The sequence below is a fragment of the Apodemus sylvaticus genome, chromosome 7 (genome assembly GCF_947179515.1).
Source record: "Apodemus sylvaticus chromosome 7, mApoSyl1.1, whole genome shotgun sequence".
Lineage (NCBI taxonomy): Eukaryota > Metazoa > Chordata > Mammalia > Rodentia > Muridae > Apodemus > Apodemus sylvaticus.
In genome coordinates this window covers 42,060,473-42,087,002 of record NC_067478.1, presented here as the reverse complement: position 1 = coordinate 42,087,002, position 26,530 = coordinate 42,060,473, and the positions used below count along the sequence as shown (strand labels likewise).

At 44.0% G+C, this 26,530-nt stretch overlaps 3 protein-coding genes across 7 annotated transcripts in view; 2 read left to right on the top strand and 1 right to left on the bottom strand.

Moving 5' to 3' along the window:
- Dop1a (DOP1 leucine zipper like protein A) overlaps positions 1 to 2,574 on the top strand; it is a 101,582-nt gene extending 99,008 nt beyond the window's left edge. For all 5 annotated transcript variants that reach the window (XM_052187710.1, XM_052187707.1, XM_052187708.1 and 2 more), the window contains one exon: positions 1,964 to 2,574. In XM_052187710.1, coding sequence (XP_052043670.1) covers positions 1,964 to 2,269 — 306 coding nt within the window. In that variant the 3' untranslated portion in view covers positions 2,270 to 2,574. The remainder of the gene's footprint in view (positions 1 to 1,963) is intronic.
- A 92-nt stretch (positions 2,575 to 2,666) lies between these two features.
- Positions 2,667 to 20,916, bottom strand: Pgm3 (phosphoglucomutase 3). Its single transcript, XM_052187712.1, has 13 exons — positions 20,808 to 20,916; positions 19,226 to 19,431; positions 18,189 to 18,373; positions 16,523 to 16,590; positions 13,827 to 13,960; positions 12,878 to 13,073; positions 11,040 to 11,197; positions 10,311 to 10,394; positions 8,062 to 8,160; positions 6,588 to 6,701; positions 5,702 to 5,824; positions 4,335 to 4,508; positions 2,667 to 3,322 (listed from the first exon to the last, which is right to left on the bottom strand). Exons 2-13 carry the CDS (start codon positions 19,427 to 19,429, stop codon positions 3,245 to 3,247), a joined length of 1,617 nt encoding a protein of 538 aa, XP_052043672.1. The 5' UTR covers positions 19,430 to 19,431; positions 20,808 to 20,916; the 3' UTR covers positions 2,667 to 3,244.
- Positions 20,917 to 21,053: 137 nt separating this feature from the next.
- On the top strand, positions 21,054 to 24,194 carry Rwdd2a (RWD domain containing 2A). The gene is made up of 3 exons (XM_052189306.1): positions 21,054 to 21,136; positions 21,943 to 22,169; positions 23,276 to 24,194. The coding sequence occupies exons 2-3, from the start codon at positions 21,969 to 21,971 to the stop codon at positions 23,951 to 23,953; spliced, it is 879 nt and encodes a 292-aa protein (XP_052045266.1). The 5' UTR covers positions 21,054 to 21,136; positions 21,943 to 21,968; the 3' UTR covers positions 23,954 to 24,194.
- Positions 24,195 to 26,530: the final 2,336 nt, after the last annotated feature.

The window sequence follows — 26,530 nt, the reverse complement described above, 5'->3', positions numbered from 1 at the left end:
TTGCTGCATATGATATGGCAGCAAAAGCTACAAGAGCTAAACAGGAAGGAAGGCACACTCTACCTGTAGACTTTGACTTTGGTTATTTAATATCAAGAACAAAAAACAAACACTGAAAAGTTTGCATTTCTTGGTTAAAAGCTCAGGGCTATGAGGGAAGGCTCACACTTTGAAAGGAAAATCTCATTAGGAATATAAAAAGTAATTTTACAATGATTGTCTTGTATTTCAACATTAGCTATAAGGGGTGTAAGCAGCATTTACTTTTTTTCAGGATGAATTTATTTTTATTTACCCCTTGCTTGACATTTAATTGCAGTTTTTTAGGAGACTAGAGGCAATGTGGTAAACCAGGAACTGTGTAACGGCATTTGGTGATAATCAGAGTCCGTGTTTATCCTTTCATCTAGATGGGAGGCTAAATCACTGCTTATAAACAAATTAAGCAACAGCTATTTCTCATTTTAAGACTTATTTATCTTATGTGTATGAGTATACTGTCGCAGTCTTTAGACGCACTAAAAGAGGGCATTGGATCCCCATATACAGATGGTTGTGAGCCACCATGTGGTTGGTAGGATTTGAACTCAGGACCTCTGGAACAGCAGTCAATGCTCTAAACCACTGAGCCATCTCTCCAGCCCACTATTTCTCATTTTTAAACCTCTTGCTTACTCATGGCACTTTCTACAGTAACCTGTGTTCCTTCAGATTTTAAAGCAAATAGGCTGATAGCATATATAACTCAGTGTTAAAATGTTTCATCTCTAAGACCATAATAAAGAAATAACCTTGGGAAAACCAGATAAAAATCAATTTCTTAGCAATATCCAAGAGAACAGCGTTTGTGAATGAACATAAATAACAAGCTGGCTTGTCCTTCCAGGTTTTCCTATTCTCAATATGTTTTTCCTGGTGTGCTGTAATGTATATTTTGCAAGTGAAAACACCTTCAACTCATTCAGTCCTTTCTGTGGGTAGACTTCCTGTAGCTGTTGGTCTTTTGATTGAGTTCTTAAAGTAACCAGGAAACAGATATCATTTATTGAAGTTTTTGTGACAAGATCTGCTTATATCTTATATTCAAGGCTCTCATGCCTCATCTTCCAAGTGCTAGGATTATAAGCCATGTGTGGCCACAGCCAACTTAAAGTAACTCTGTTAATATGTAGAAATTATTGGTGTTGGTATTTAGCGGACTTTAACATTTTTTTCTTTATTTAAACAGATATTTTCTTTATGTACATTTCAAATGTTATCCCCTTTCCTGGTTTCCCTTTGGAAAACGCCTATCCCACCCCCAACCCACTCCTGCTTCCCTGTCCTGGCAGTCCCCTGTACTGGGGCATCTAGCCTTCTCAGGCCAAGGGCCTCTCCTCCCTTTGATGTCCAACAAGGCCATGCTCTGCTGCATAGGCAACTGGAACCATGGGTCCCTCCATGTGTACTCTTTTTTACATTCATTCTCAATTGACTTCCCAGCTGTAGAAGAAAAGGTTTTGCCATGCTATCACCAAGAGTGCTCTGTGTGCAGCACAGTAAATAAAGGGCAGAACTTGTATACAGCCAGGGCCTGTCACTCATGTTGAGGTCAACCCCTCATCTCTGTCTAAAGTGCTGACAATAAGTATGCACTCTAATCCTGTGACCACCTTATGGTAAATTTAGGCCATAAATTGATTATTTTTTTATCAGCAGTAAAGGATATAAAGTGCTCTAGAGTCTAGACATCCTCAGCTTTATATGAATCTTTTTGTTTGTCCCAGATCATCTGCAATCTAGTCAAAAACTACTACAAAGCAGTAGTTAAGTGCCTTGATGTGAAATTAGCAAATGGCACTCAAAGGCTTCAGAACCAGTGGGCCTTAGTCAGGTCTGGAGTGAGGTAGTGCCAGCATTTGTGTCCATTTCTCACAGGATGTTCATTACCTGTTAGTAACAATGCCCTTTTTGTTCTTTGCAGAAAAACCCCGAGGAAGACTGCTCAGGGAGGACGCTGGGCTGGGAACCAGGGCGCCTGCTGCTCACCCTCTGCACCATGCGCAACATGGAGCAGCTGCTGCCTTTTTTCAATGTCCTCAGCCAGGTCTTCAATAGCAAAGTCACAAGCCGGTGTGGAGGACACTCAGGGAGCCCCATCCTCTACTCAAACTCCTTCCCAAACAAGGACATGAAACTGGAGAATCACAAAGCGCTTTCCAGCAAAGCCAGGCAAAAGATTGAAGAGATGATAGAAAAGGACTTTCTGGAAGGAGTCATAAAGACTTGACCACCACCAGTGCTTCTCCAGAGCCTAAATGGAAATGTAATACGTAAAACACACTGCTGAGTTGTATAGTTTCTTTTTCTTTTATATATATGTGTATATGTAACAAAGCATCATTCAGGTTGTATTTAATTTAAATATTTGTAAATAAGAGCTTATGTCTTAATGTGACCTGAATCAAGTTTAAATATATAGGTGGCTCATACTGATGATGGTGCCTACGAGGTCTATATTTGCATATATAGTCCATTGTTTCACTGTCTTGGGTTGTCTTAAACCTGCAAAATACACACCATGTTTTCTTTTTTCCTGCTTGGTCTGAAGCCTCATTTAATTAAGTTGGGTTTTTTTTTCTTTGTGGTTAATAATGTCCTAGTATTAGAATGGTCACTTCGTTGTCAGAGACTTCATGTGTAAGATGGAGCTGAATCCCTTCCCTGAGCACTGAAGAGTAGCTGAAGCCTAGACCACACACTCTAGCGGGCACAGCACAGAGCTCTGTCCCTGCAATGAGACATGGGCCACCTGCCAGTCTGATGCTGCTAAGCAAACAAACAAGCCAGTCATTTCTTCCTCACATTAAGATCTGCATGGGGAATTCATACAAAATCTCCCCATCTGAATCAGGTAGGTCGGTGCTGCAAAACATCTTGGTTAGGTAAGCAATCACAAAGGCGCTGCAAAGAGTTAGTTGGTAGTAAAGTTTAATTTCCTAATACCCTATATGAATTCACACGAACTATTAAAACTTAATACAGATTAAAGTAAGAGGTAAGCTTCATTCCTAAGTCTAAGATTTAGAGGTTCTAAACATATTTTTCCTGGTAGCATTTAAAAACATATCTAGAAATAATCCCTTAATATGCATGACATGTTAATGTCATGATTACAAATGCCTTAGTACCAACAGTATTATAAAGTGTTATAAAAACCGAAGTCTGTTTCCCCAGGATATCAAGTTTGTCTTCAGAAAGTTGGTTATGGTCTTTCTCCAATGCCTCCAGCCAGCTGGAACACCGCCAAGCTCACCTCACAGGCAAGGCTGTCTGCACTTTCCTGCAAATCACAACAGGGTGAAGTGAGACACAGGCCTGTATCCATTGCTGGCTGTTCTAGGGTATGCTTCCTGACTGGTTCACAGCAGTATTCAAATAACTTCTTTTTCATCTTTCAGGAGTAAGTTCCAATGCCCACAATTAAATAAAAAGTGGGCTGGATTCTTCTAAATAAGATTTTTAGTTCTTGAGTTTATAAATTATTCCAAAATTAAATAACTTAAAACCATGCCTCCATAAGTAATTCTTAGAATTTATATCACATACTCATTGCCATGTAAAGAAGTAACTGCTGATGTTCCTGAGTCCGCATTCAACCACAGTATAGAAAAAGAGCAAATGACAGAATTGTAGAAAATGCAGGTCCAGAGTAAGAATAAGAATGTTCTCTAAAGAAAGATTGGAAAAGTAATTCAAAAGTACAGAAAGAAAAGCAAGCATTACCAGTTGGTCTGGAAATACTAAAAGTGGCTGCCTCCACAAGCTACAGTATTAAAGGGAAAAAGAATAACTATAATACATTAAAATTAGCACCTGTCGAGTGGTCCCTGGTTCTGGAAAGACTCAGTGAAACAGTATTTGGCAAAACCAGAACGGGGAACTGGGAAGGGGTGGGAGGGAGGACAGGGGAAGAGAAGGGGGCTTACGGGACTTTCGGGGAGTGGGGGGGGGCTAGAAAAGGGGAAATCATTTGAAATGTAAATAAATTATATCAAATAAAAAAAAAATGTGGAAAAAAAAAAATTAGCACCTGTCAAACTAAACTAAGGATTTGTTAGTCCTGTACAGCCAGAACACACCCTCAAAAATCTGCAATAAAGAACAAATTAAAGGGGATGTAAAATCCATGCACTTTAACCATGCACCTCCCACAAACTCACTAATTTTTCAATCTTCATATACTAAAGGACTCTATTCACAGATCTCAGTGAGATCCAAACACAAATAGTGTTTTCTCCATCCCTGTGTTCCTCCTCGATTCAAACTCTGTCAGTAGATTGATCCCAGCTTACTTGTGAGATGGCTTCTGCATATATTCGGACAATGTCTTCAGTACCAGAGGGACGCACAAAAGCTCGAGCAAGCTTGTATTTCTTCACCAGGTCATTGATTGCCTCTTGGAGTCCTGGTGGAGTGACAGCTTGTCGTTCGGCATCCGTGGTGCTAATAACTCTCCTGTCCACAACCTGAACACAAACGTGTGTGTGGTACTATGTTAGACTCACTTCTAAAACCTTAACCTATTCAAAATAGTCTTGCCCGCAGAGCAACAGACTGGCATTTCAGGTTACTATACTACAGAGTGTAGCAGTGAGACACCAGCGCAGGTGAGGAGAAACTGCAATAATAAAATTTCCTGTTTTATTTTTAGTTTTTGAAGACAGTTTCTATCCCTGACTGTCCTGGAACTTGCTCTATAGAACAGGCTGGTTTTGAACTCAGAGATCCACCTGCCTCTGCCTCCTGAGTGCTGGGATTAAAAGCATGCCCCACCACTTCTGGATGCCATGCAACTTTAAACATTCATACAACTACTTAAAAAAAAATTCTTCAGTATGCAAAAAATTACCTTTAGCCAAACAGAACATTTCCACATACTGTCTCAGGGCTACAATTAAAATAATGGCCAATAACTAATGTCTGGCCCCGGGACTGATCAGATAACTTCCATGCCCTGTAAGAAGCAGCAAGTTATTATAAGAGAGCTGTAAGAATCTCCTAAATACTCAGCAGTCATTTCACTCTGAATTCTGGCTTTCCTATTTGTAATTATTCCTCATCAAATTCTACTGAAGAATGTGTAGACTGATCCAAATCGAATATGGGCTCATCTGAGATGCATTCAGGGAATTCTCTGCCTTAGAGTACACAAATTCTGCAGCTCACACTAACCCCACTCCTCAGCCAGGAGGGTAAAGACCGAGGCCTACCTAGGGCTGCATGAGGCCTAATCTCAAAAAAAGAATGTATCCTAAAACTTAATTCCAAAGCAACATTTTCAGTTAAAATGATGAGATTATTGATCTGTTTTGCTTCAAAATAGTATAGACTTGGATGTGAAAACAAATGAACAGGAAAGCAGAAACCTGTATAAGCTGGTTACATTAATTTTTGTGACTTTGTTTAAATTTGTTCATATTTTTCAAGTGATATATATTCACACGTAATCCCTCCTATAAAGTGGGAGTATAGAATAACTTATTTGTTAAAGTGTGGGGAAAACATTTGTAAGGCCTTTCTTCCTACGTAGAACATATATATATATATACACACATATATACATATATATTTAAAATTAAATATAACCCACTCAGGAAACACTCGGCATGGGAAGACTGGAAAAACAGCTACATTCAGAAAGGTTTCCCTCTCTCATCACCTTAACTTTGAGTTGTCTGTTAGGAAGATCAACATAAATTGCATCCCACTGCTGTATAGTCAGCTTCTTCAGAGCCAGGATAGCCTGAATCACTAACATGTCAGAAATAGCATCTCCAGCTGCCTGCAAGATTGGAGAACAAAGCATATTAGCCATCCTTAAGTAAATCCCATATGAGTACTGCCTACCTCGGAAAATCAAGCTGTGTGTCTTTAAGCAGAGAGTGGTAAATAACATGAACACTAAGGAGATACACAAAACTATGGAAGGTAACAATTGCAGGTATTCACAGATGATTAAACCAACTCATGGGTAACATAAAAACTCAATAAAGGTTCAGTCCTGGCATCCTATTATTCAAACAGATCTCTTGATGGCACTAAGAGAAAAAATGAGCTTTGGTTCAAGATACACTTGAAGCTAGAACCAACTCTTTGCTTTTGTTTCATCTGTAAAATGGAAATGATAAATGCTTCCTGCATTACTGCAACAATTATAAAGCAAGGTGGATAAAATGGCCAGTCCAAACCAGACACTCAGATTCCACTGTCTGTCTGGACTCGGACACTGCTCTTCCACTGACTCATAAATGTACCTTGCTCAAACATGGACATGTTACAGGATTTTCCCAAGCTTGTCTTTGAAAAAGTTCACTACATACAAAAGATATAACGCAGGAGCTACTAAGTATACTTGAACTTCAACATTTTCTTGATAAGATATCAAGAAAAGGAGGCATATAAAAATGTTTCATTTCTAGTCTAAGTCTCAACCATGGGCAGCACTATTAGAAACAAACCACCAAGCCAGGACGTTTCCACGTTTTACGTAATTCCTTGTCCGTGTCTTACTGTTAACTCACAGCCAGCCACCTCCTCAGTCTGACCTGGTTGAATAAATCGATGATATTCGCAAGCGTCCTGGCTGCTTTTCCTTGTTCCTTGTCTAGTTCTTGGGCTAGTCTTTTTATCTTCACTTCAACCGCTTCACTAAACAGAGCCTGCGGTGGAAGCATATGAAGTCAGTCACAGGTCACCTTTCATTCCTAGAAAATCTGGAGAAGCTGAAGTAAAAATAATGGTACCCTATTCTGCCATTAATATTAACATCAAATCAGAGCACAAGAGGTATTACTAAGGAAACAGTTTATGGATTATTAAACTAACTTAAAAGAGGGCACTACTACTTGACAAAAACTAAAATGTATGAGCTCACTGTGTCCTCCACGCACACTGAACCATGCACAGCAGGCGCCACAGAACGATATGCGATAGGCAACATCAGAAAGAGTTCACTGCACCACAGTGCAGCACACAGATACGTATCACCATAGACATGTTTTGAAATGCCACAACCATCCTTTGTAACCCTAAAAAGGCCAGTGCTGAGGTTAGCATGCACTGCTCAACCCTTCAAGGAAACAGACACTTGGTAAAATAAGATTGAGGGTGGCCTGATGGTTTTTGTAAAGTTTTACTGAAAGACATCCATTTTCTTTATAATGACTAAAGTTGAACAGATCCAACAGAAACCTCTTCCACTTAAGTGCTGGAGTTATATTTTAGTTGCATTTTATAGGAACAAATTCTCTTTCTCCATATACTACTGGCTCTTCCAAAAGCAAATTGGAAACAGTAAAGAGAATCATTTAAACTACATTCAAATATTCTGATGTCTACCTCAGATCTACTCATGAAATGAGGCGATGTATAAAGACATTTTTAAATAAAATCTGAACCTTAAAAATCTAAAAAGTAATTATAATCTTTAAAATAGTGACTTTTAGAGTCCGTGAATTATGTTTGACTTTTTTTTTCCAGAATAGTCCTCTACTAGGAAATGTTTATATATACTTTAGGCTCAATGAAACTTTTCATCATAGTTCTGCAAGAAGTAGGAATATTTTAAGATGAATAATACATTCTAAAATAATTTATTGTGTTTTTTGGATGGTGTGTATGTCTACCATCCAAAAAACACAATAAATTTATTTGGATGGTCTTTATGTATATTGAGGCCAGGTCTGAGCCTTTAGATATTCATCAAGGACTGTTCTTGATATATGATCTCCCATTAAAGGGCTTACAGATTAGGCTAACTTGATTGGTCAGTCATTCCAGGGATGTGCCTGTCTCTGCCTCCCCAGCACCTATCAAACTCCAGACTTCATACTTGGATACCCAACTAAGCTCTCCTAGCTACATTCTGCATACAAGATCATTAAAGTCTTAGAAAATTTACAATATCAAAAAGTATACGTAGATCATGTAGTTTACTCCTACCTAGACAGTTAACCAACCAGAACTCCATTATCAGAAAAGTGCCAGCCAGGGCCAGTTGACAGCTTTAAGAGAACTTACTGTGCCATGCCCATTAGCTTCAAAATAAACTCCGATGTCAAACTCTTGAGCCTTGTGATGCAAATGTTTGACACCAGTTTTGGTGCAATACACAGGTACCTACAACACAGTAAAGAAAGACAGTGGTTAATCAAACACTTATTACAGCTATTATTCCAAAAATGAACAAAATCTACAACCTCCCTCTGGTGTCAAAGACAATAAAGGTTTAAGACACCCACGTGGAGAATGATCCCAAGTAGATGTGGCATCATCTGTTTACAGAGGTTGCCTTAGTTGTGGTATGGACAAAAGGGTCTGCTTTTCTTTTCTATGAAGGACCAGATGGTAAATACTATACAGGCTATATGGTCTTGCACAAACATTCTGAAGTGTGCAGAGGAAGCCACAGACCTCATGTAAACAAATATACAGGATTCCAATATGGCTCAATTCCAATAGAACTTTCATAAACAGTTGGCAAGCTAGATAGAGTCTGAAGATTCCTTCTTGCCAACTATTTATTGGTTTAGAAAGTTAAGAAAGGCCAGTTGGGCATGGGTGTGGTAGCACACACCTTTGATCCCAGTGCTCGCTCAGAGGACAAGTAGAGTGAGTTCCAAGACAACCAGGGCTATATAGAGGAAACCCTGTCTTGAAAATTAAAATGAAAAGAACAACAAAAGGCCAGTTAGACTTTCAAGACTGGTCATAGACAGTAATAAGTAACCCTGACTGGATCAGCAGCAGTCAATAGGCTATGAATGGTAGGCCCAACAGATTTAAGAAAAAACTGACCGACAGAAATAAAACTACAAGACAGACATCAAGTAAAGTCAGCATTTGTTGCTTGAGAAACAATAGGATGGCAAAAGCCAAAAGTACTTAATCCAAAAGGAAAATGGGCTGAGAAGTAAATAGTTCTGATGTGTAAATGAAATTTCCAGCTGAAACAGTCATGCATTGCATTAACAACATCCTGTCAAGGAGAGAGATTGGGTGCTGCGGTGATACCAGAAGATCAAGTCTCCTCATGATGCCTGGTCATCCTAGCTGAAGACACTGTAGGTTCACACAATGACACTAACTCGTGTCAAATTACTGCACTTCTCAGAATGTGTCCTAGGGTCAAGCACTAACCCTGGAAAACCCTGGAGTGAAGCTGCTATAACCATATATTTAGAGTAGGGCAGAAGCCAGCAGCCTTGGTGATGTTCTGACCAGCTACTGTTCTCTGAAATGCAGGAAATCCACATCAAATTCCATTCACTTCTTTAGAAGACTGGCTACAGTTGAGAGCAGCTGTCCAGGCGTTTTTCTCAGTCCCTCACCTGCTGTATTTACTCACTTTTCTGCCCAGAACCTGAAGGAATTCAAAGTGGTTTTCAAAAGGCTGGAAAAATTTAGCCACCAGTGAGATGGAGAAAACCAAACAGCTTCCAACTTGTCCATGAACCCCAGATTCTGAGCAGGCAGATTCTGGTTCCCTAGCAGATGTTGGAAAGACAAGTAGAAGCAAACTCCCAATCAGCCCAGAAAGTGCCCAGCCCACTCCCCTCCAGAGTGGGGCATAGGTCTGCGAAGCAAGATCACGATGAACATGTTAGATGGTGCTAAGGAGATGACTGCACGGACAGGAAACGTTCTCCTCACCTGCTCCAAGAGCCAAGCAGACACATTCCATTTCATATACACTGTCTACACAACAGAGGGCCACTGATAGATTCTCTCCAAACCTAACCTGTCAGGCTCACCTGAGCACAGCTATACATCAAGTGGGCCTTGAGGAGGGAAGCCTCGCTGAAGAAAGGCAGTCACTGGGGGACCCACTTTTCTACCTTCACTTCCTGAGTGTCCCCATGTCTCCACTGCCTCCCACTCCTCCTGCTACTCCTTTCCCACCATGGGCTATCTGCCTTCACACTGAGGCAGAACATGCCCTTCCTCCCAAAGGTGCTTTCCAGGTCTTTGATTATCACAATGAAAAATCTAGGGGCAATATTAGGTTTGTGTTTGAAAGAGGAATCTCCAGGCCCTAAAAGATTTGCATTCATTATAAGCCCTTGGAATTCACAGGTTTTTGACATTACAGCAAAGGCTCCAAGGTGAAAGCCTCCCTCCCTCCCTTTTGCACCAGAGATGTCAGAGTCTTTTGATCCCCGTCACCTGGACAGTGGCTATTCACTGATCACGCTGGAGTAACATTATCCTCCTCAGAGAATCATCTTACCACACTATTGTGAAAAGACCCAAACAGGCTGATGGGATACCTTCATAACTTCCCGAAGGTACCGTGTGGAGCTCCCATTTGCATATGCTGTCTGGACAACACCGATGTTCAGACTTTCTCCAATCTGGAAGGAGACAGTGATGTTTAACTCACAATCAAAGGCAGGGGAGCCTCTGAGAGTTGTAAAGACCCCAGAATCAGCCAGTTCTGCACTGGCTTGGTTTAAAATAGCACTCTAAATGGAATCATTTACTACCAGGAAAAATAAGTCTAAAATACCCACAAGCACTGTTTCATCGTGAACCCTCTTTAAGACAATCTGCAATCTCTGTAAATTATTAATAAATCTTTTCCAGATTATAATTTCCAACTATGGTTATACTAGGTTCAGGGAGATTTCCAAAAGGAAAATAAACACATTACTAAACTTGCCATAATAACAGTAATAATTATACCAGGTACTATTTGTTATAATTTTATACTTTACAGTAATGATGGTATTCTCAGTAATGTATGAGTCATCAGTTTTGAAGAAATCAAAACTTCAGAAAGTTCCAGATAAAGCCAAGCCAGTATAAAGAAGAGAAGCATGCATACAATCATCTAGAACATTCCTTTTACTGCAATGAAAGCAAATGCCCCAGGTCGAAATGGCTGCAACTGCCACTTGTTTTCATTTTCAGGCCACAAATCTCAGGAACTGCCCAGACCCAGTGGGGCTGAGATGCTCATGATGACCATGTGCAAGTGCTCCCCAGCCCCACCCTACCTCCAGCAGTAGCTCCTTAAGGAAACTGCTAATTAACGTCGCTATCTTGTCTCCATCTATGAGGTGGAAGTGACTAGTCTCATCGCAGTAGTAATACACGATCCTGTCTGCGTCGCCATCGAAGGAGCAGCACGTCTCACCGGGATTCATCTCCATCCCTAGCACACAGGGGGTTAAAGTGCACCCGACGAAGAAATGAGGAGAAAACGCACTACAGAAAATACAAGAGCTTCTCTTAACACTCAACCATTTTTTCAATATAGAAGATCAAAATTAATATTATTGCTACCGTACAGCACATCGCCTATTTGAAGAGATGTTTTAAAAGATCCCTTCCAAATAACAACCCAATGCTCCAGTTTTAAATACTAATGTCCACTTGGCCTACTGGTATTCTTTTTGAAGATAGATCTTACTATATAGCCCAGGCTGGCCTCCCAACTCAATAGCCACCTGCCTGAGTATTGGGATTAAAGGTGTAAGCCACCTGCTGAGCTACTGGTGCTTTTTATTGACCTGCTTTTTATTGAATCTATTCATGCTGAAATGTGCTATTCTACTAAAACAAATTTTTATTGACCAGTTGGTTTGGCTAGGCAAGTTTCCCATATAATTTTTTGAAAGTTACAGAGATTTCTAAACACAACTTAGAACCATGTTGTCCTTTACATATGAAAATAAAAATCAAAAATAGGTAAGTTATGAGCTCTGATTTAATTCTTTTTTTTTTTTTCATTTTTCAAAACATGGTTTCTCTGTGTAGCCTTGACTGTCCCTGCAACTTGCTCTGTAGACCAACCAGGCTAGCCTCAAACTCAGAGATCTGCCTGCCTCTACCTCCTGAGTACTAGGATTAAAGGCTGTGCCCAACTGGTTTAATGCTAATGGATGTGTTTTATCTGCTTATACTAAAGGTAGCCAGAAATGCTAGTAAATAGGACCACAGATTAAACTCCCTTGAATTCACTAAGGATTTGCTCACTGAAACTTCAACTATTATACCAAGAGTTATCAGAAAATCTTGCTGTCCTGTAACGACAGCAGCAGAGACAAAAACAACAGGAAGCAGCAGGATGCCTAAGAAGACCCTGTCAGCCTTGCTGCCTGCGGGTCCACACAGCCTGCTGGCGAGAGGGCTTGGGTGAAAGCCACAGAAGTAGAGACCTCAGCAATCAGACAGATGGATGAAAGTCTAGAACTGCAGGGCAAGTAAAGTAATATCAAAGCAAGCACTACACTGGGAAGACTGCATAAATTAAAATCTTACTGTCTACTACAGAGAAGCACAGCAGTCCTCACAAGAAAGGCAAGTGCAGGGCCAGGGCGGCTGCAGAGGGGGAGGCTCATGTGTAATGAATGCGTGGGGACAGCTGGTCGCTGGTGTGGACAGAGAAACCAGTTATCCAACAGTGAAATGAAAATGCAACTGAACACAGGCTCCAAGCCCATCTGCAAGCCTGGCCAGGTTACCAGAGAGCATCCTAAAGTCTGTAACAGGGCATTCCACCGCTTTACTACAGTTAAACCCTCAATGGGAATAGGAATTTCCATCCCAGCGCTGCCCACCCTGGACCCTAAATGAGAAGGGGTGCTGACACGGCACTTGATTCCGAGGAGGTCTCAGCTTTGAGAGCTGGCAGTCGAAAGTGCTGTTTTCTGCCAGTCCTTTCGGCAGGAGCTGACCGTGATTCGAACCGCACTCAGGAGTGGGAAGATTTCTAAGGATCCAGAGGTGGCAGAGCCAGGGCAGGTGGTGTTGACTCTTCACTCGAGCACGAGCTGAGGAAGCTGAGGAAGCGCCTGGGCTCTAAGTGGCATACCCAGCTGCTGTGACATACCCTGTGGGGGTTTCTGTTGACTTTTCACAAAGTCAGCACCGCAGAGGTGATTGAGGCGCCCTTTGGTGCCGTCATTGTAGATCTGAACTGACAGGCTCTGGGAGAAGTACTGTGCCATTTCCTTGAGCTTCAAGGCCCCTATGCCATTGGCACAGTCAACCTTAACCAATCTCCTTCCATCTCCACTGTAGGAAACCTTTAATAGAAACAGACACAAGGAAGGAGAACATTAAGTCATCAAAGTGTATGCATGCATGTATGCATGGATATATGAAAAGATCCTGTTATTTCCATGGACATGTGTAATTTACCTCAGAAAACATGTACATACAGTCAGGAATGACATAACACAAATAAACCTGAGCAACGCAGTGGTAGTGTCACTGAGTGAACAACTCACAGAAAGGTTCACAGCATCTGACCTGAACCTCAATGCAGCAGGACCCACTAAAGGATGCCTCTTTAACAGCCATTTAACCGTGCAGTGAACACACGGATGTCTGACTGCACTAGCCAGTCTCTGCAAAGCATGTGATATCACCAGGCATATTGCAGGATATTTTCTGTTTTATAATTGTCAGACTTTCACCAACCTCCACACCAATACCTGAGTTCTGTTAGAACCAGTCAGTGACTCATACCCTGCACATGACTCCAGGGTTAAAGTCTACCTAAAACAGTCCTTCCTACCAGGATCTTCTCAAGCCAGTGACATCTACATTATAGTCAGGTTCATCTCAGTGACCACCGATAAGCACAAGCAGACACCATGAGGTTTCCCAGGATACACTCACCAGTACACCCAGATCAGAGCCTGTGCTCTAACAGAGAAACTGGTGATCCATCACATTTGGGGGAAGAAATGTTAAACTATGTAAATTGGGCTGTTGGCCAACTGAATTGCTTTATTCACCTTTGAAATTCTTATCACAATGGAAAAATATCTCACCTGTTTCATAAGTTCTACAAAAGCCTTGGAGAGTTTCTGGCAGTAGCCCTCCACGGTGGCCTGCCCATACCGGCCTCCGGAATTCCGGCAATACACCATGTAGTGCAGCTGAGGTGTGGTCAATAGGCCGTAATCTGCCACACATACAGAAGGCATTCTGCTCACTCACTTGTCATCAACAAAAGAAGCTCACATAAATTCATATCATAAGAATGTTAGACCCAACCAACACCCCCACAACCCCCAAAAAGGTGCTGTTGACACCAACCTACAGATGACTGTCATTGGTATCAAGTAAATGGGCCTAAAAGATGAGTTTCTGCTTACTGCAAAAGCAGATCTTCTGAGGAGGAAGAGATTGCTGGAACCTCCACTAACCCTCCAAGCACCTGCCTTAACCTTCCACAAAGGTCAAGCACCTGCAGCTCAGGCACCTAGCTCCACCTTACCATCGGCTCAGACCTCCACTCCAGTGCCTAGAATACAAAATCCACTTGCTTTTCCACCATTTTGCTCTTCTTTTTGTGCCTACCACCACCAATCCCAACCAACCTCTACCCCGTCTTTCCGACCCCAATAAGCCTCTCTTTCTACCCACAAGTTTGGTGGTTCAACAGTCTGAACCATGGCTGATACCAGAATCTCAGAAAGAAAAAAAAAACCATAAAACTTTCAAAATATTCAGATGAACAAATATCTACTGATACTGTGATAGCTAACATGTTTTAATTACTGTGGTTAAGAAACCTATAAAACAAAAATGCCTCTAACTTGGAAGTTCCACTTTCCCAAGGACAGATAACTCCCAGAGTACCCAGAGCTGTTCATGTAATTGCATGGTCTTATACAATTTAATGAAACTGTTGTTCATGTAAGATAACACACATTGCTGTATACAACCTTGCTTGTCCCATAGCATAAAGGCAGGAGACACAGCCTTGTGGGTTCTGCCACCTTTATAAACCCCTGACTAATGTATATGGGTGCTACACCTTGGGAATTCCAAATCTCAGGTGTAGACCTGGTGCCAGTTTATGAATAAAGCTTCTTTTTTTAAAATGTATCCATGGCCAGGCTCATGAATCTCTGAACAACTCCAGACCCAAAACGATAATCATAAGGACATGTCCTGTACCTGCCTGGTCAGCCTACAAATCTAAGTTATTTTTCAAAGCTCTAGCCTTAACCAAACCCTGAAGTCCGTTGAATTCAAGAAGTTTCAGGATTTCCTGTTGCTCGTGTCTTTAAGCGCTTACTGCGTACGCTGGAGTAGCCTCCCTGGTCTCTTTTCCTTTGAATTTCCTTCTCTATACAATAGCCAGTGGAGGTCTGCGACGGTTTGTATATGCTTGGCCCAAGAAGTGGCACCATTAGGAGGTGCGGCCTTGTTGGAGTAGGTGTGTCGCTGTGCGTGTGGGCTTAAGACCCTCCTCCTAGCTGCCTAAAAGCCAGTCTTCTAGCAGCCTTCAGAGGAATATGAAGAACTCTCAACTCCTCCTGCACCATGCCTGCCTGGATGCTGCCATGCTCCCACCTTGAGGATAATGGACTGAACCTCTGAACCTGTAAGCCAGCCCCAATTAACTGTTGTCCTTGTTAGAGTTGTCTTGGTCACTGTGTCTGCTCACAGCAGTAAAACCCTGACTAAATTAAGGCTTAAAGTAAAACTGGCCATATTATTCTTATGTGTAAAATCCCTTAATGAGGCTCCACTATTCTGGGGACAAAACAATCAAGAAGACTGAGGGCGGGGCTGCAATGCTCTACGGCAGTGGGTCTCACCTTCCTTCTGCCGTGACCCTTTAGTACAGCTCCTCGTGTTACGGTGACCCCAACCACAAAATTATCTCCTAACTGAAATGGTGGTACTGTTGTGAATCATAATTATCTGTTTTCTGGTGGTCTTAGCCCATCCCTGTGAAAAGGTCACTTGATGCCCCCCACACCCCCACATACCCCACAAAAGGTTTCAACCAGACTGAGAAACGCTGATCTAGACGATCCAGCGATCTAAATTCAGGTTGGTATAGGAGACAGCATCTTGGATTTAAAGAGATCCTCCTGCAACAGACTAAGGATTGGCCAGGTGACCAATCAGAAGCAGCACGCTGAGGGAGCACAGCTCAAATCAGAACAGGATTTGCGACCATTTCTGAAATGGGCCTAAACATACGTCTAGTTTACATAAACGTACTTCTACTGGGCATGAAGACAATGCAGCATTCTCAGAACTGGTGATAATCAAAATATCCATAAACTCTGGAAAACATTGTCGATGCTCCCAGCCCTACAGAGCCAACCATGCAGCCAAGACTGAGCTCTCGGTGTAACAGCAGATCAGCACATGCTTCTAACTGGGATGTGAATTTCCTGTCATCCTTAAACAATGTTAAGATTATATGTGTAAATAAGAATTGTTTTATAATAAGTTTCTTTATGATTTATGATTAGTAAAATCTAACTGTGTTTTTAGATACCTGTATACTGGTATTGTGAGAAAATCTACCAGGCAAAAGGTATCACAAGCAGAAAAGATTCAATATGCTCTACCTTGTGGGTAAATTTGTAATATTTTGAAAGTTGGTTTATCTAGGAATTAATTTCTGAATTTTTATTGTTTTGTAACTTCCAAATTTTAAGTATGTGTTACTTTTGAAATTTAAAAACAATTTAATGATTAACCTAGAACTACATACCATAGAACTGGCCTCCTAAAACAGTCACCCCGTCTATGACAGACTGGGAAAGTTTCTTACTGCTGGGCCTGCGGAAGGAAAGAAACGAAACCGAGTCAGCAAACAGGAAGGCGAATGGAGAAAGTGTGCGTGTGTGGTAAGAATTTCAAAATAATAACATGCTCATTGTACCCAGATAAAACAAACACTGGGTAAATTACAACATTTGCATAGGTGCCTTTGCATAGGTTGATTTCTTAGAAAACTCTGGCTTTCGAATTTACAAACTACAAAGAGCCAGCCGGGTATGATGAGACAGACCTCTAACTGAAGCTGATGCACCAGGATCGCTAGGTTCATGACCTATTTCCAATACAGAGTTCAAGGCCAGCCTGAGTAAATTTGTGAAGATAAATCAGAATTTAAAAGGGGGCCAGGACTACAGCTGAGTAGAAGTGTGTTTTCCTAGTGTACATGAGGCCCTGAGATTAATACCCAGTACTAGAAAGAAAAACAAAACAGTGGGGGGGGGGAGTATAAATGAGATGAAGAAATTGGCTCTTACAGAGGACCTGAGTTCAATCCCAGCACCCACACAGGCAGTTCACAACTGCCTGGAACTCAAACTCAAAGAAATCTGATAAAACACCTGTCCTTCTCTAGCAAATCCACATCCACACAAACACACACATAAATAAGCAATAAGAAGAATATTTTAAAAGATATAAAGGACCTCACTTGCACCTGGTTTGACTATAGCAGCATGTGTCTTAGGTAAGAATGACAATCAATACCGAAAGCACAGAGTGTAGGACTATGGGAGCCTTAAATCGATTGAGTGCATGGAACCTGGCATTCATTTCATAGAGTCAGAACAAATCACTCATCTACCTGAGAAGCAAGCAAATCTTTATGTAACTACAGGTAAGAGCGGACCTCGGGAGAATAATGACTCAAGGACATAAATCACTTAGCACATCTGCTGCCTAAGGGCCTAATGAGAGAATGGTTTCTGCAAAACCTTCTAGTAACAAGACACTGGGTAAAAACAAGGTCCCAGCTACCAGGAGAAGAAGGTATATCCTTCAAAGAAGACTTGGATGAAGCCAGAGCTGCATAAAAGAGAAAACTACTGTTTCAGGGTATACATCTAACCCAATGTTGAAAAACAAAGTAAGCTTTCATTAAGGCAAAAGGTGCTGAGCATGACAAACACAGAGACTATAAAATATTGTTTCCAGTGAATTCCAGAATGGAGAAATGACAGAACATCTGAACCCGCAACAGATTACAGACAAAACCTTCATGTGTGACTTGTTAAAAGCAATCATGGAGGCCCTGGCTCTGCAGAGGGGAATGAATCCACCGGTGTCACACTCCCTGTGTACTGGGACGTGGCTACTTAGCACAGATGATTCCTGGGCCACTCACAGAAACACTGCTTCGCCATCGTCGTACTGAGGAGACGGAACCTCCAAAGACCGCAAACCTGCTCAGATTACGTGAACTCTATGACTGCAGGGACTGGGAACCCAAACTTAGCCTCCACGCGCCACTTAGAAAGGAAGACACAGCGTGGAGCGTGAGGCGTGGAGCGTGAACGGGGCCTCTCTTAATCCTGCCTCCCCTCTGACAGGATCCTGCAAGGATGTTTGCATGTGCACAGACAACGCTCATCATCCATCACCTGGTGTCTCTAGCAAGAACGACGAAGGCGTTCTGCTGCACATCCACGGCTTCCTTCTCCACGATGGCAGCAAGCACTTTCAGCACGTCCTGCTCCTCAGCACTGGCCAGCCAGGTGGCATGCTCCTCCCAGGAAGGGGCCAACATTTCCCCCAAAGGATCAACCAATTTCACACCATTGTCTTCCTTAAAAGAGAAAGAAACTTATGGGAGCACACAGTGGAGCTACTAGAGAAGAACCATTGTTGTAGTTCACCCAGCTGATGGCTGAGAACTGCCCTGGGTACCAGTTGGCACCAATGCCAAGTGCCCAGGCACTGCCCCTTCAGTTCCTTGTGATGCTATCATTACTGAGAGTGTCTCCATCCAAACTCGGAAGGACATTCTGTTATTTCTCTAATCTGGACACTCTCCAAGAAAATAGCCTCATCCCATTCCCTCCACACCCAGCTCAGTCTTGAATCAGATGGCAGCAACGAGAGTTGTTTCAAACCCAAAGGTGCAGACAAAGAAGGAGGCATATTAGCAGCAGTAAAATGTGGACTTCGAGCCAGTGATGGTGGTACTTGCCTTTGATCCCGGCAACTGGGAGGTGGAGGCAGGAGGATCTTTGTGAATTCGAGGCCAGCCTAGGTCTGCAGAGCAAGTTCTAGGACAGCCAGGACTACATAAAGAAACCTAGTTTCAAAAAGAGAGAGAGAGAGAGAGAGAGAGAGAGAGAGAGAGAGAGACAAAGAGAAGGGATGGGGTGGAAAGGGGGAGGGGAGGAAGGGAGGGGAGAGAATGTGTGTGGACTTTGATTCAAGGTTCTCAGACTTAGTCTTTTTTTTTTTTTTTTTTTTTGGTTTTTTGGATTTCGTTTTCTAGAAAGGGTTTCTCTGTATAGCCCTGGCTATCCTGGAACTCACTCTGTAGACCAGGCTGGCCTCGAACTCAGAAATTCGCCTGCCTCTGCCTCCCAGAGTGCTGGGATTACAGGCTTGCACCACCACTGCCTGGCTAGACTTAGTCTTATAAATAAAGACAGCACCTTGTTACCTCAGGGTTGTGTGAGGCTGTAACCATGACTCCAATGGTAGATCCTGTCTGCTTTGACCTCAGGACAGCTAGCAATCCCATTCGAAACATGATATGATCAAGATGGTGGGCATCTGCCCGAAATCCAGCAGTCCCGTACTGAAGGATGAGCCCCGGGGGCTTGGCATGGAACGCAGAGCGTTTACGAACAGCCTCCAGGTCCATGTCTACAAAAGAAAGAAACATAACAAAGGGAAAATAACAAAGGGAACATAACAAAGGGAAGGCTTTCAAATACCATTTGTTTACAGACTGCCGACTCAAATGTAGCACATTGGTTCCACGGGCCACGTTGGTTTCTCGGGCCCTGGGAGGGCGAAGAAAAGAAAAGGAGGCCCCAGGGTGAGACTAACCTAGAAGATCCTGCCTAAACTCTAGACTCCAGGACCTATTGGGAGACACCAGCTTGTCCACTCCTCTTCCACTTTGTCTGTAGAATGAACTTTCCTAAAACAATGTCATCGCATCTACAGTCAGAGACTCCTAGAAGATCAACGATCATTTTATTTTACACAATGGTCAACTCAGATGTGGGCCTCAGTTAATAATATAAAGTCTACTGAGTGGCCAGTGAAAGACAGAGGCTGAAGGTCAGATCCTCAGGTCCCTGTGGCTCTTTTGCCATTCCTCCCAAGCTAGGAAGAAACAGTCCCAAAGGAAAAAGCAAAGTGCAGTTACTTCCTCTGGCCTGGGACCTCCCAAATCAGCAAGGCCAAGTCACAGAAGGCTCTCCAATCTTCATAAAGACAGACACCGCAGCCTTCTAAAGTAATGTCTCAAACAACTAACGTCCATGATGCTGTTTTTGGCCTGTCATTTAAAAATAAATGAGTCCCCCTAATACTGTGGGATACCTCCAATTAACTCAACTCGGGGTTTTCCACTTCAGCCAAGTGTATTTGCAGAGCCACAAATTGTACTTCCTGGGTCAGCTCTATCCTAGTTTGCCCAGAGAGGGGGTGCTGTCTCTCCACTAACAGCCACACCTCCTAGCTTTACAGTCCCTGCTTGCTTCCATACACAACACTCCCAGAAATGTTGGGAAATGTTTGCGTTTCTCCAGTTAGTAAAAGAGACCACTCTTGACTCTTTACTTTAGTTCGCTCCAAAGTTATCAAACTTTTTTTCACAAGGACGAATGTATTTTTGTAAAAAGCTGACCAGTTAGTAAAGTATGATTATTCATAAGGGCATCAATCCTATGAAATCCAGAACCCTCTCAAAGGAAAGTAACAATCATCTAACAACAGCATGCTTCCACCCTTTAATGCATTTGCAGTTCTAGAATTAATTTCAATTAGGTATGGGAGTGTTTATTAAAAGTCCCAACAGTGTTTGCTTCTTTCATTCAAACTGCCACTCTCGGTGATGCATCCAGCTCCCAGCTCCGGATTCCTCGTGCCCCCCCCGCCCCCCCCTGCACTGCAGCGTGAGGACCTCAGGCACCGGGGCCGCGAGGAGTGGAGGACAGGTAGCTCGAGCAGTCATCCCCAGCCTCGGAACCCCCACCCGCAGCGGCCCCGCATTCTCCATGCCCGCTCACCTAGGTCTGAAGCAAAAAGCGTCCTCCCGACAAGCGAGGTGCGTCCGCACAGTGGCGCAGCAAAACAGCTCACTCAGACCTCGCAGACGTGGCCCAGCCTGGCTTCCGGCCCGACGCCCCGCCCACAGCACGAGGCAAGGAAAGCCCTCTGGCCCCGCCCCTGCACCACCAAGCCCCGCCCCGACCAATCGCGGAGGATTGGTTTCTGTGGTCCCGCCCAATGCGCCAAGCCCCGCCCACCTGCCGGCCGCGCGCTGCTCGCGCCCGCGGAACTGCGGCTGCGGTTCGGAGCGGGTTCGGGGGCTGCTTGGCTTGAGTGAGCTGAAAGGGTGAGGCCGCGGCGGCTGAGGCCGGCTGAGGGTTAGCTCCCGGGGTGGACAGCTGCGCCTTTCAGCCTGAGCCTCAGGGTTCCGGGGTCCCTAAAGAACGGAGCGTTGACGTCCCACCTCCTAGCCCAGCCTCTAGAAGGCGAAGGCAGCGTCCTCCCCCACCCCCGACTCCCCGCGGGTCTTCCCCCCCCCCGCCCCCGCTTAGCCCTAGGCGTTATATTATTAAATGGAAATGGTTACTCCCTCCCCCTAGCCCCCGGCTCTGCGGTGGTGTCCCTATGCATCTGCGCGAGATGCTGCACCCCACTGCGGTCCGGGGAGGCTGTCCTCCTAGGGGCCTGCGGATGGGAGCTGGCGGCGGGGACAACCTAGAGCCCTCCCCTCCGCACTGCAGACATCCTTCCTAGCTGCGTCCAGCTCCGTGGAGGTTTGAGATCCAAGTGGGATTCCGGGGTCGGTCCTTGTTTTTCCCAGGATTGAGGCTGACGGGGAATACAGGTGTCTGCAACCACCCGCCACGCAATCGATCACCCGAGCACCTGTTGAAGGCGCAGGCTCCAGAATGGCCGGCAAGGGTGGCGGAGAGAGACTAGGAATCTGGGTTTTGACGGAGCATTTTAAAGGATGTTGCGCATACTAGATTTGGGGGCTTAGGCGAAAAATCTAAACAGTTTTAAATGTCTGGATGTATGCCCCTAGCTCTCTACAAACAGCGTGACTGCCTCTTAGAAAAGGGACCTTTTCTGGGGAATTTTCCTGGACACCAGTCGTCATTTACAATCCCGTTATTTCTGGGCCTTTTCCAGGTTTCCAAGCCGGCTGATTTGGAGACATGTCAGCGTCGATAAAAGAAAGCCTTCAGCTTCAGCTGCTGGAGATGGAAATGCTGTTTTCTATGTTTCCTAATCAAGGAGAAGTAAAACTTGAAGATGTAAACGCCCTAACAAACATAAAGAGGTATCTGGAAGGCACCAGGGAGGCGCTCCCGCCCAACATCGAATTTGTGATCACGCTCCAAATTGAGGAGCCCAAGGTGGGTGCTTCTATTTGTCCTAAGTGTTTCTGGGTGCCTAGCATGTTGTTTTTTTAATGTGTATGGGTGTTTTCCCCCTCGAGTATGTCTGTGCATCATGTGCATGCAGTGCCCACGGAGGCCATAACTGCAAGGGGTACCTAGAATTGAACCTAGGTCCTTTGGAAGAGCAGCCAATGCTCTTAATGACAGAGCCATCTCCAGCCCCAGGCACCCACTTGTTAACTGGAAAACCCAGTGCATGAGCTTCCTGTCTCAGGTAACAGACGATTTCAAATGCATATCCCAGTACCTGTTGGGAAGGAAAATGCACCAAACATGAGGTGGTCCATAAATTCCCCTAACTACCTTAACCTCACATAAGGACACATACCTTTTTACCGTGAAAGATCTCACAGCCTTATACTGTTACTCTGCCCCTCATCCAGTTTCTCACCAACCCAACTGTTAGAATATGCCTTCTATATATACCATGACTTTCTACATATACCTAAATACTGCCTGTAACAAACAGGCCTTGATAAAGTTAATGAATGTTTAGGATTTCATCTGTTTCAGGGCACTGGATGTGCATAGTAACTACACATACAAAACCTGGATGTTAAATGTAGACTTCCCTCCATGCTCTGGTTGCTTTAGTCTTAGGAACACTAGCACAACACCGAATAGGTATCATGTGGACTGGACATTTGAGTGGAGTGTTTTAGCTCTCCTCTACGCAACCTTCCGTTGTCCTTCCCTCAGACCATTTTGTCTCCTTGATTACACACTTCAGTGGAACCTTGAACTTCTTCCACAGTAGATCCTGCCTCTGAAATGGAAATTAAGTTCTTGCTATGTGTGGGTGTGGTGTAATGCACACCTCCCTCACTAGGCTCCGTGAGGCAGAAATCGCGTCTGACTGCATCACTTCCTGCTCCAGCACAGGACCCCTGCACCTGACTGCATAAGGTGGTCCGTGGCAGGCACTTGGCAGTCTCCATATCCCATCCTGTTATACACTGTTCTCTCTGATTAGGATAGGCATGTCCTAATCATGCAGTTGCCGTGATAAACTAGCTCGTGTGGTTTCGCAGTATTTAACTCTCCATGCTTTTTATTTTAAGGTGACAATTGATTTGCAAGTAACCATGCCTCACAGCTACCCATACGTGGCTTTGCAGCTGTTTGGACGGTCACCTGAGCTTGACAGACAACAGCAGCTCCTTCTCAACCAAGGTCTCAGTGCGTACCTCGCGACTTTCGACCCGGGTGAGCTGTGTGTCTGTGCAGCCATCCAGTGGCTGCAGGACAACAGCGCATCCTACTTCCTCACCAGAAAGCTGTCGGATGGGCCGTCCGTACGAGCCAAGCCAGTCAAGAACACATTCCTCCGCATGTGGATCTACAGCCACCACATTTATCAGCAGGACCTGAGGAAAAAGATTTTGGAAGTGGGGAAGAGGTTAGATGTGACTGGATTTTGCATGACAGGAAAGCCTGGTATAATCTGTGTGGAGGGCTTCAAGAATCACTGTGAGGAATTCTGGCACACAATCCGATACCCCAATTGGAAACACATTTCCTGCAAGCATGCAGAAAGTGTGGAGACAGAGGGGGACGGTGAAGACCTGCGCCTCTTCCATTCTTTTGAAGAATTACTCCTTGAGGCCCACGGTGACTATGGGTTGCGGAATGATTATCACATGAACCTGGGCCAATTCCTAGAGTTTCTCAGAAAACACAAAAGTGAGCATGTTTTTCAGATATTATTTGGTATCGAAAGCAAAAGTTCAGAGTCCTAGAACCCTATTAAGATGTCTATGCTTGCTTGTAACCGCACTAAGTATTTATGTTGTTAAGACCAAAATAAAAAGTTAATGACCATATAGAATTCTGGGTGAAAAACCTAGCTCTAGAGTTTGCTGACTGCTAATGCTAACAGACCTTTTAACTTTGTCCCAGTGTAACTGTGATGTTGTTTCCAGGTTGCTGTGTAAAGTCACACTTGATCACCATTTCATTATCAATCAATAAAATGATATATTTAACCAAAGCAATTTGTCTCAACAAGTCCAAAGCCAGGCTGGAGAGGTGGCTCAGGAGAGCACTGGCTGCTGTTCCAGAGGTCCCCACAGCAGCTCGCTGCCATCTGTAACTCGGTTCCAGTGGAACCGATGCCCTCTCCTGGACTCCTCAGGTACCAGGCTCATATGTGGTCCATAGACCTACGCATGAAAACCACCCATACCACACAATAGATAAAGGAATAAGGCAAGTCCTGAGCCCCGCATTAACGTCAAATACCGGGCTGCAGATACAAATTCATAAACTTACAGCATCTGCTTCATGACACTGGCACATATGTGGCCTATCAGCTAGCTCATCATTGGCAATGAATCCTAAACAACAGATAAACTAAGCAGAGAGAGCACCTGCTTACTACATTCATTTGAAGTGTTTCAGTACAACTAGATTCTAACAGCAGCAGCAGATTACAGTAAAGTCTGTGTGAGTCTGCACATGCAGACTAACATGTTGGTCTGAGGCATGCAGGGGATGAGAACTCTGCTCTTCTTGCTCTGGTAGCAGAAGCAATATTCTTAGTTTAGTCATATCCATGACTGGCTTTGTTCTACCCCCACAGCTCCTGGTATTTTCCACTGCTTCCCGTGTGTCCGGACGCACTGAAACACAGCAAGTGAGCTGGGGCTCACTGGGGTGGGCACACCAAGCCCCGAGGGGAGTCAAACTACAGCTCAGTGAGGACCGTGCTGTCTGCTTTCAAAGACTAAAGTCCCACCAGCCCTTTTCAAAGAGTTCAGTCATTTTAGAAACTAGTAAGGGGCTGGAGACAGAGCTCAGTGATCTGCTAGAAGACCTGGGTTCAGTTCCTAGTACACATCTAGTGGCTCACAACTGTCTGTACCTCCAATTCCAGGGTATCTGATGCCCTTTTTGGCCTCAGAGGATACCAGGCACACGTGGAACACAGACATATATGCAGAGTAGACACTCATATACCAAAGAAATTGTAAAGACCCTTGGCAAAGTAACTTTGTCAATCATCTTGTGGCTAAGAACCTAGCCTAAGAATTTCAGGACATCTTCTGTGTGCCAGGGCACCTTTCCTCTCTGAGCTCAACCATCACACTCCTTTCCTGAGGAGAACTGTACTCTGCCGGGTCTCAGAGAGATGACTTGGTCCCTTCAGGATGCCAAACTATGCAGGCAGGACCTGATGACACACAGGACCACCCTGGTATACAATGAACACCCTGGCTGCCGATGTGGTATGCATTGAGAAACTTGCAAAATCTCCTGATGAGCCAGGACTGTCACGCCTGCCACGCCTGCTGTCTAGGATGGAAATGCGTGACCTTGGGTAAGGAGAGGACTCTATGGTCTCATCAGATCCCTGTGTGGCCCAGGAGGCTGTGGAGCTGACTCCATGGTGTAGCTCAGCATGAGTCTTCCCAGGGCACAAATCAGTCTCTGCAAGCTCTGGTCATGGCCAGTCTGGAGAGACATTTGCTCCCCCACTCATGTTTCAATCCCTTTTTATGCCAATGGACCTCAAGCTGGGACCTCCACAGTCCATCTACATACAAGGGGGGGAAATGAGACTTTACATCATCAATACTCTCCATGTTTGTCAAGACTGAAAACAATATAGCATACGAATCACCTTCATATACATCTCCTTAAACTATCACCATTAAACCAGAATTCACAATTGTTAGCCCGTTTAACTCCATTAACCCTTTGTCTTTTGAAATGAAACTATGTGCTATATACAGTTAATTCTTAGAGGATTTTCCTGTGACTGTTAGTAGAAATGGCTTCTGAAATATAAGCAGGGTAAGGACTGAACTATGGGACAAAACTGGAGCATTACATAATTGAATGAGCAGAATACATTAAAGTCTACGAACTCACAGCTGCCTCTGGAGTTATTTCTAAGAATTTTTTTCAAAATTCTGCTTTAACATGCCCAGTGCTAGCACTGAACAGGACTTTTAAGTGTATTGCCATAGACGGTTGTTAAAGAGCTTCAGATTTTTAAAACATCTCCTTGCATGTGTGTGCACACACCTACCTTCATGCATGCAGACATACCTATGATGTCATTCAAAGCTCAGCAGTGTGTGCCCAACCTACTACTGCTTGTGCTTGCCCATCCTGACACGAACGCACACCACCCTCCTCGGGGCACACATGGCCTTGGGGAAGGGCCCCTCTTCATGGTTCAGAGGAGGTTAGTGCCATCAGCCGGCCCCAGGTAGAAGAACTCTAGAGAAGAACTACCAGGAGCACGGATGAGCGTACAGTCCCCTGACTGCCCAGCTCCTCAGAACCTCCTGTAGGCTTCTGACCACTTT

Excerpts from the sequence above, each read along its gene's own strand:
- Pgm3 (XM_052187712.1), bottom strand. The coding sequence starts at position 19,429 with ATGGACCTGGAGGCTGTTCGTAAACGCTCTGCGTTCCATGCCAAGCCC. Across the intron at positions 16,591-18,188 it reads GTTCTTGCTAGAGACACCAG|GCCCAGCAGTAAGAAACTTT; the intron begins GTGATGGATGAT and ends TTCCTTCCGCAG. Across the intron at positions 8,161-10,310 it reads ACCTTCGGGAAGTTATGAAG|GTACCTGTGTATTGCACCAA; the intron begins GTATCCCATCAG and ends ACTGTGTTGTAG.
- Rwdd2a (XM_052189306.1), top strand. The coding sequence starts at position 21,969 with ATGTCAGCGTCGATAAAAGAAAGCCTTCAGCTTCAGCTGCTGGAGATG. Across the intron at positions 22,170-23,275 it reads TCCAAATTGAGGAGCCCAAG|GTGACAATTGATTTGCAAGT; the intron begins GTGGGTGCTTCT and ends TTTTATTTTAAG.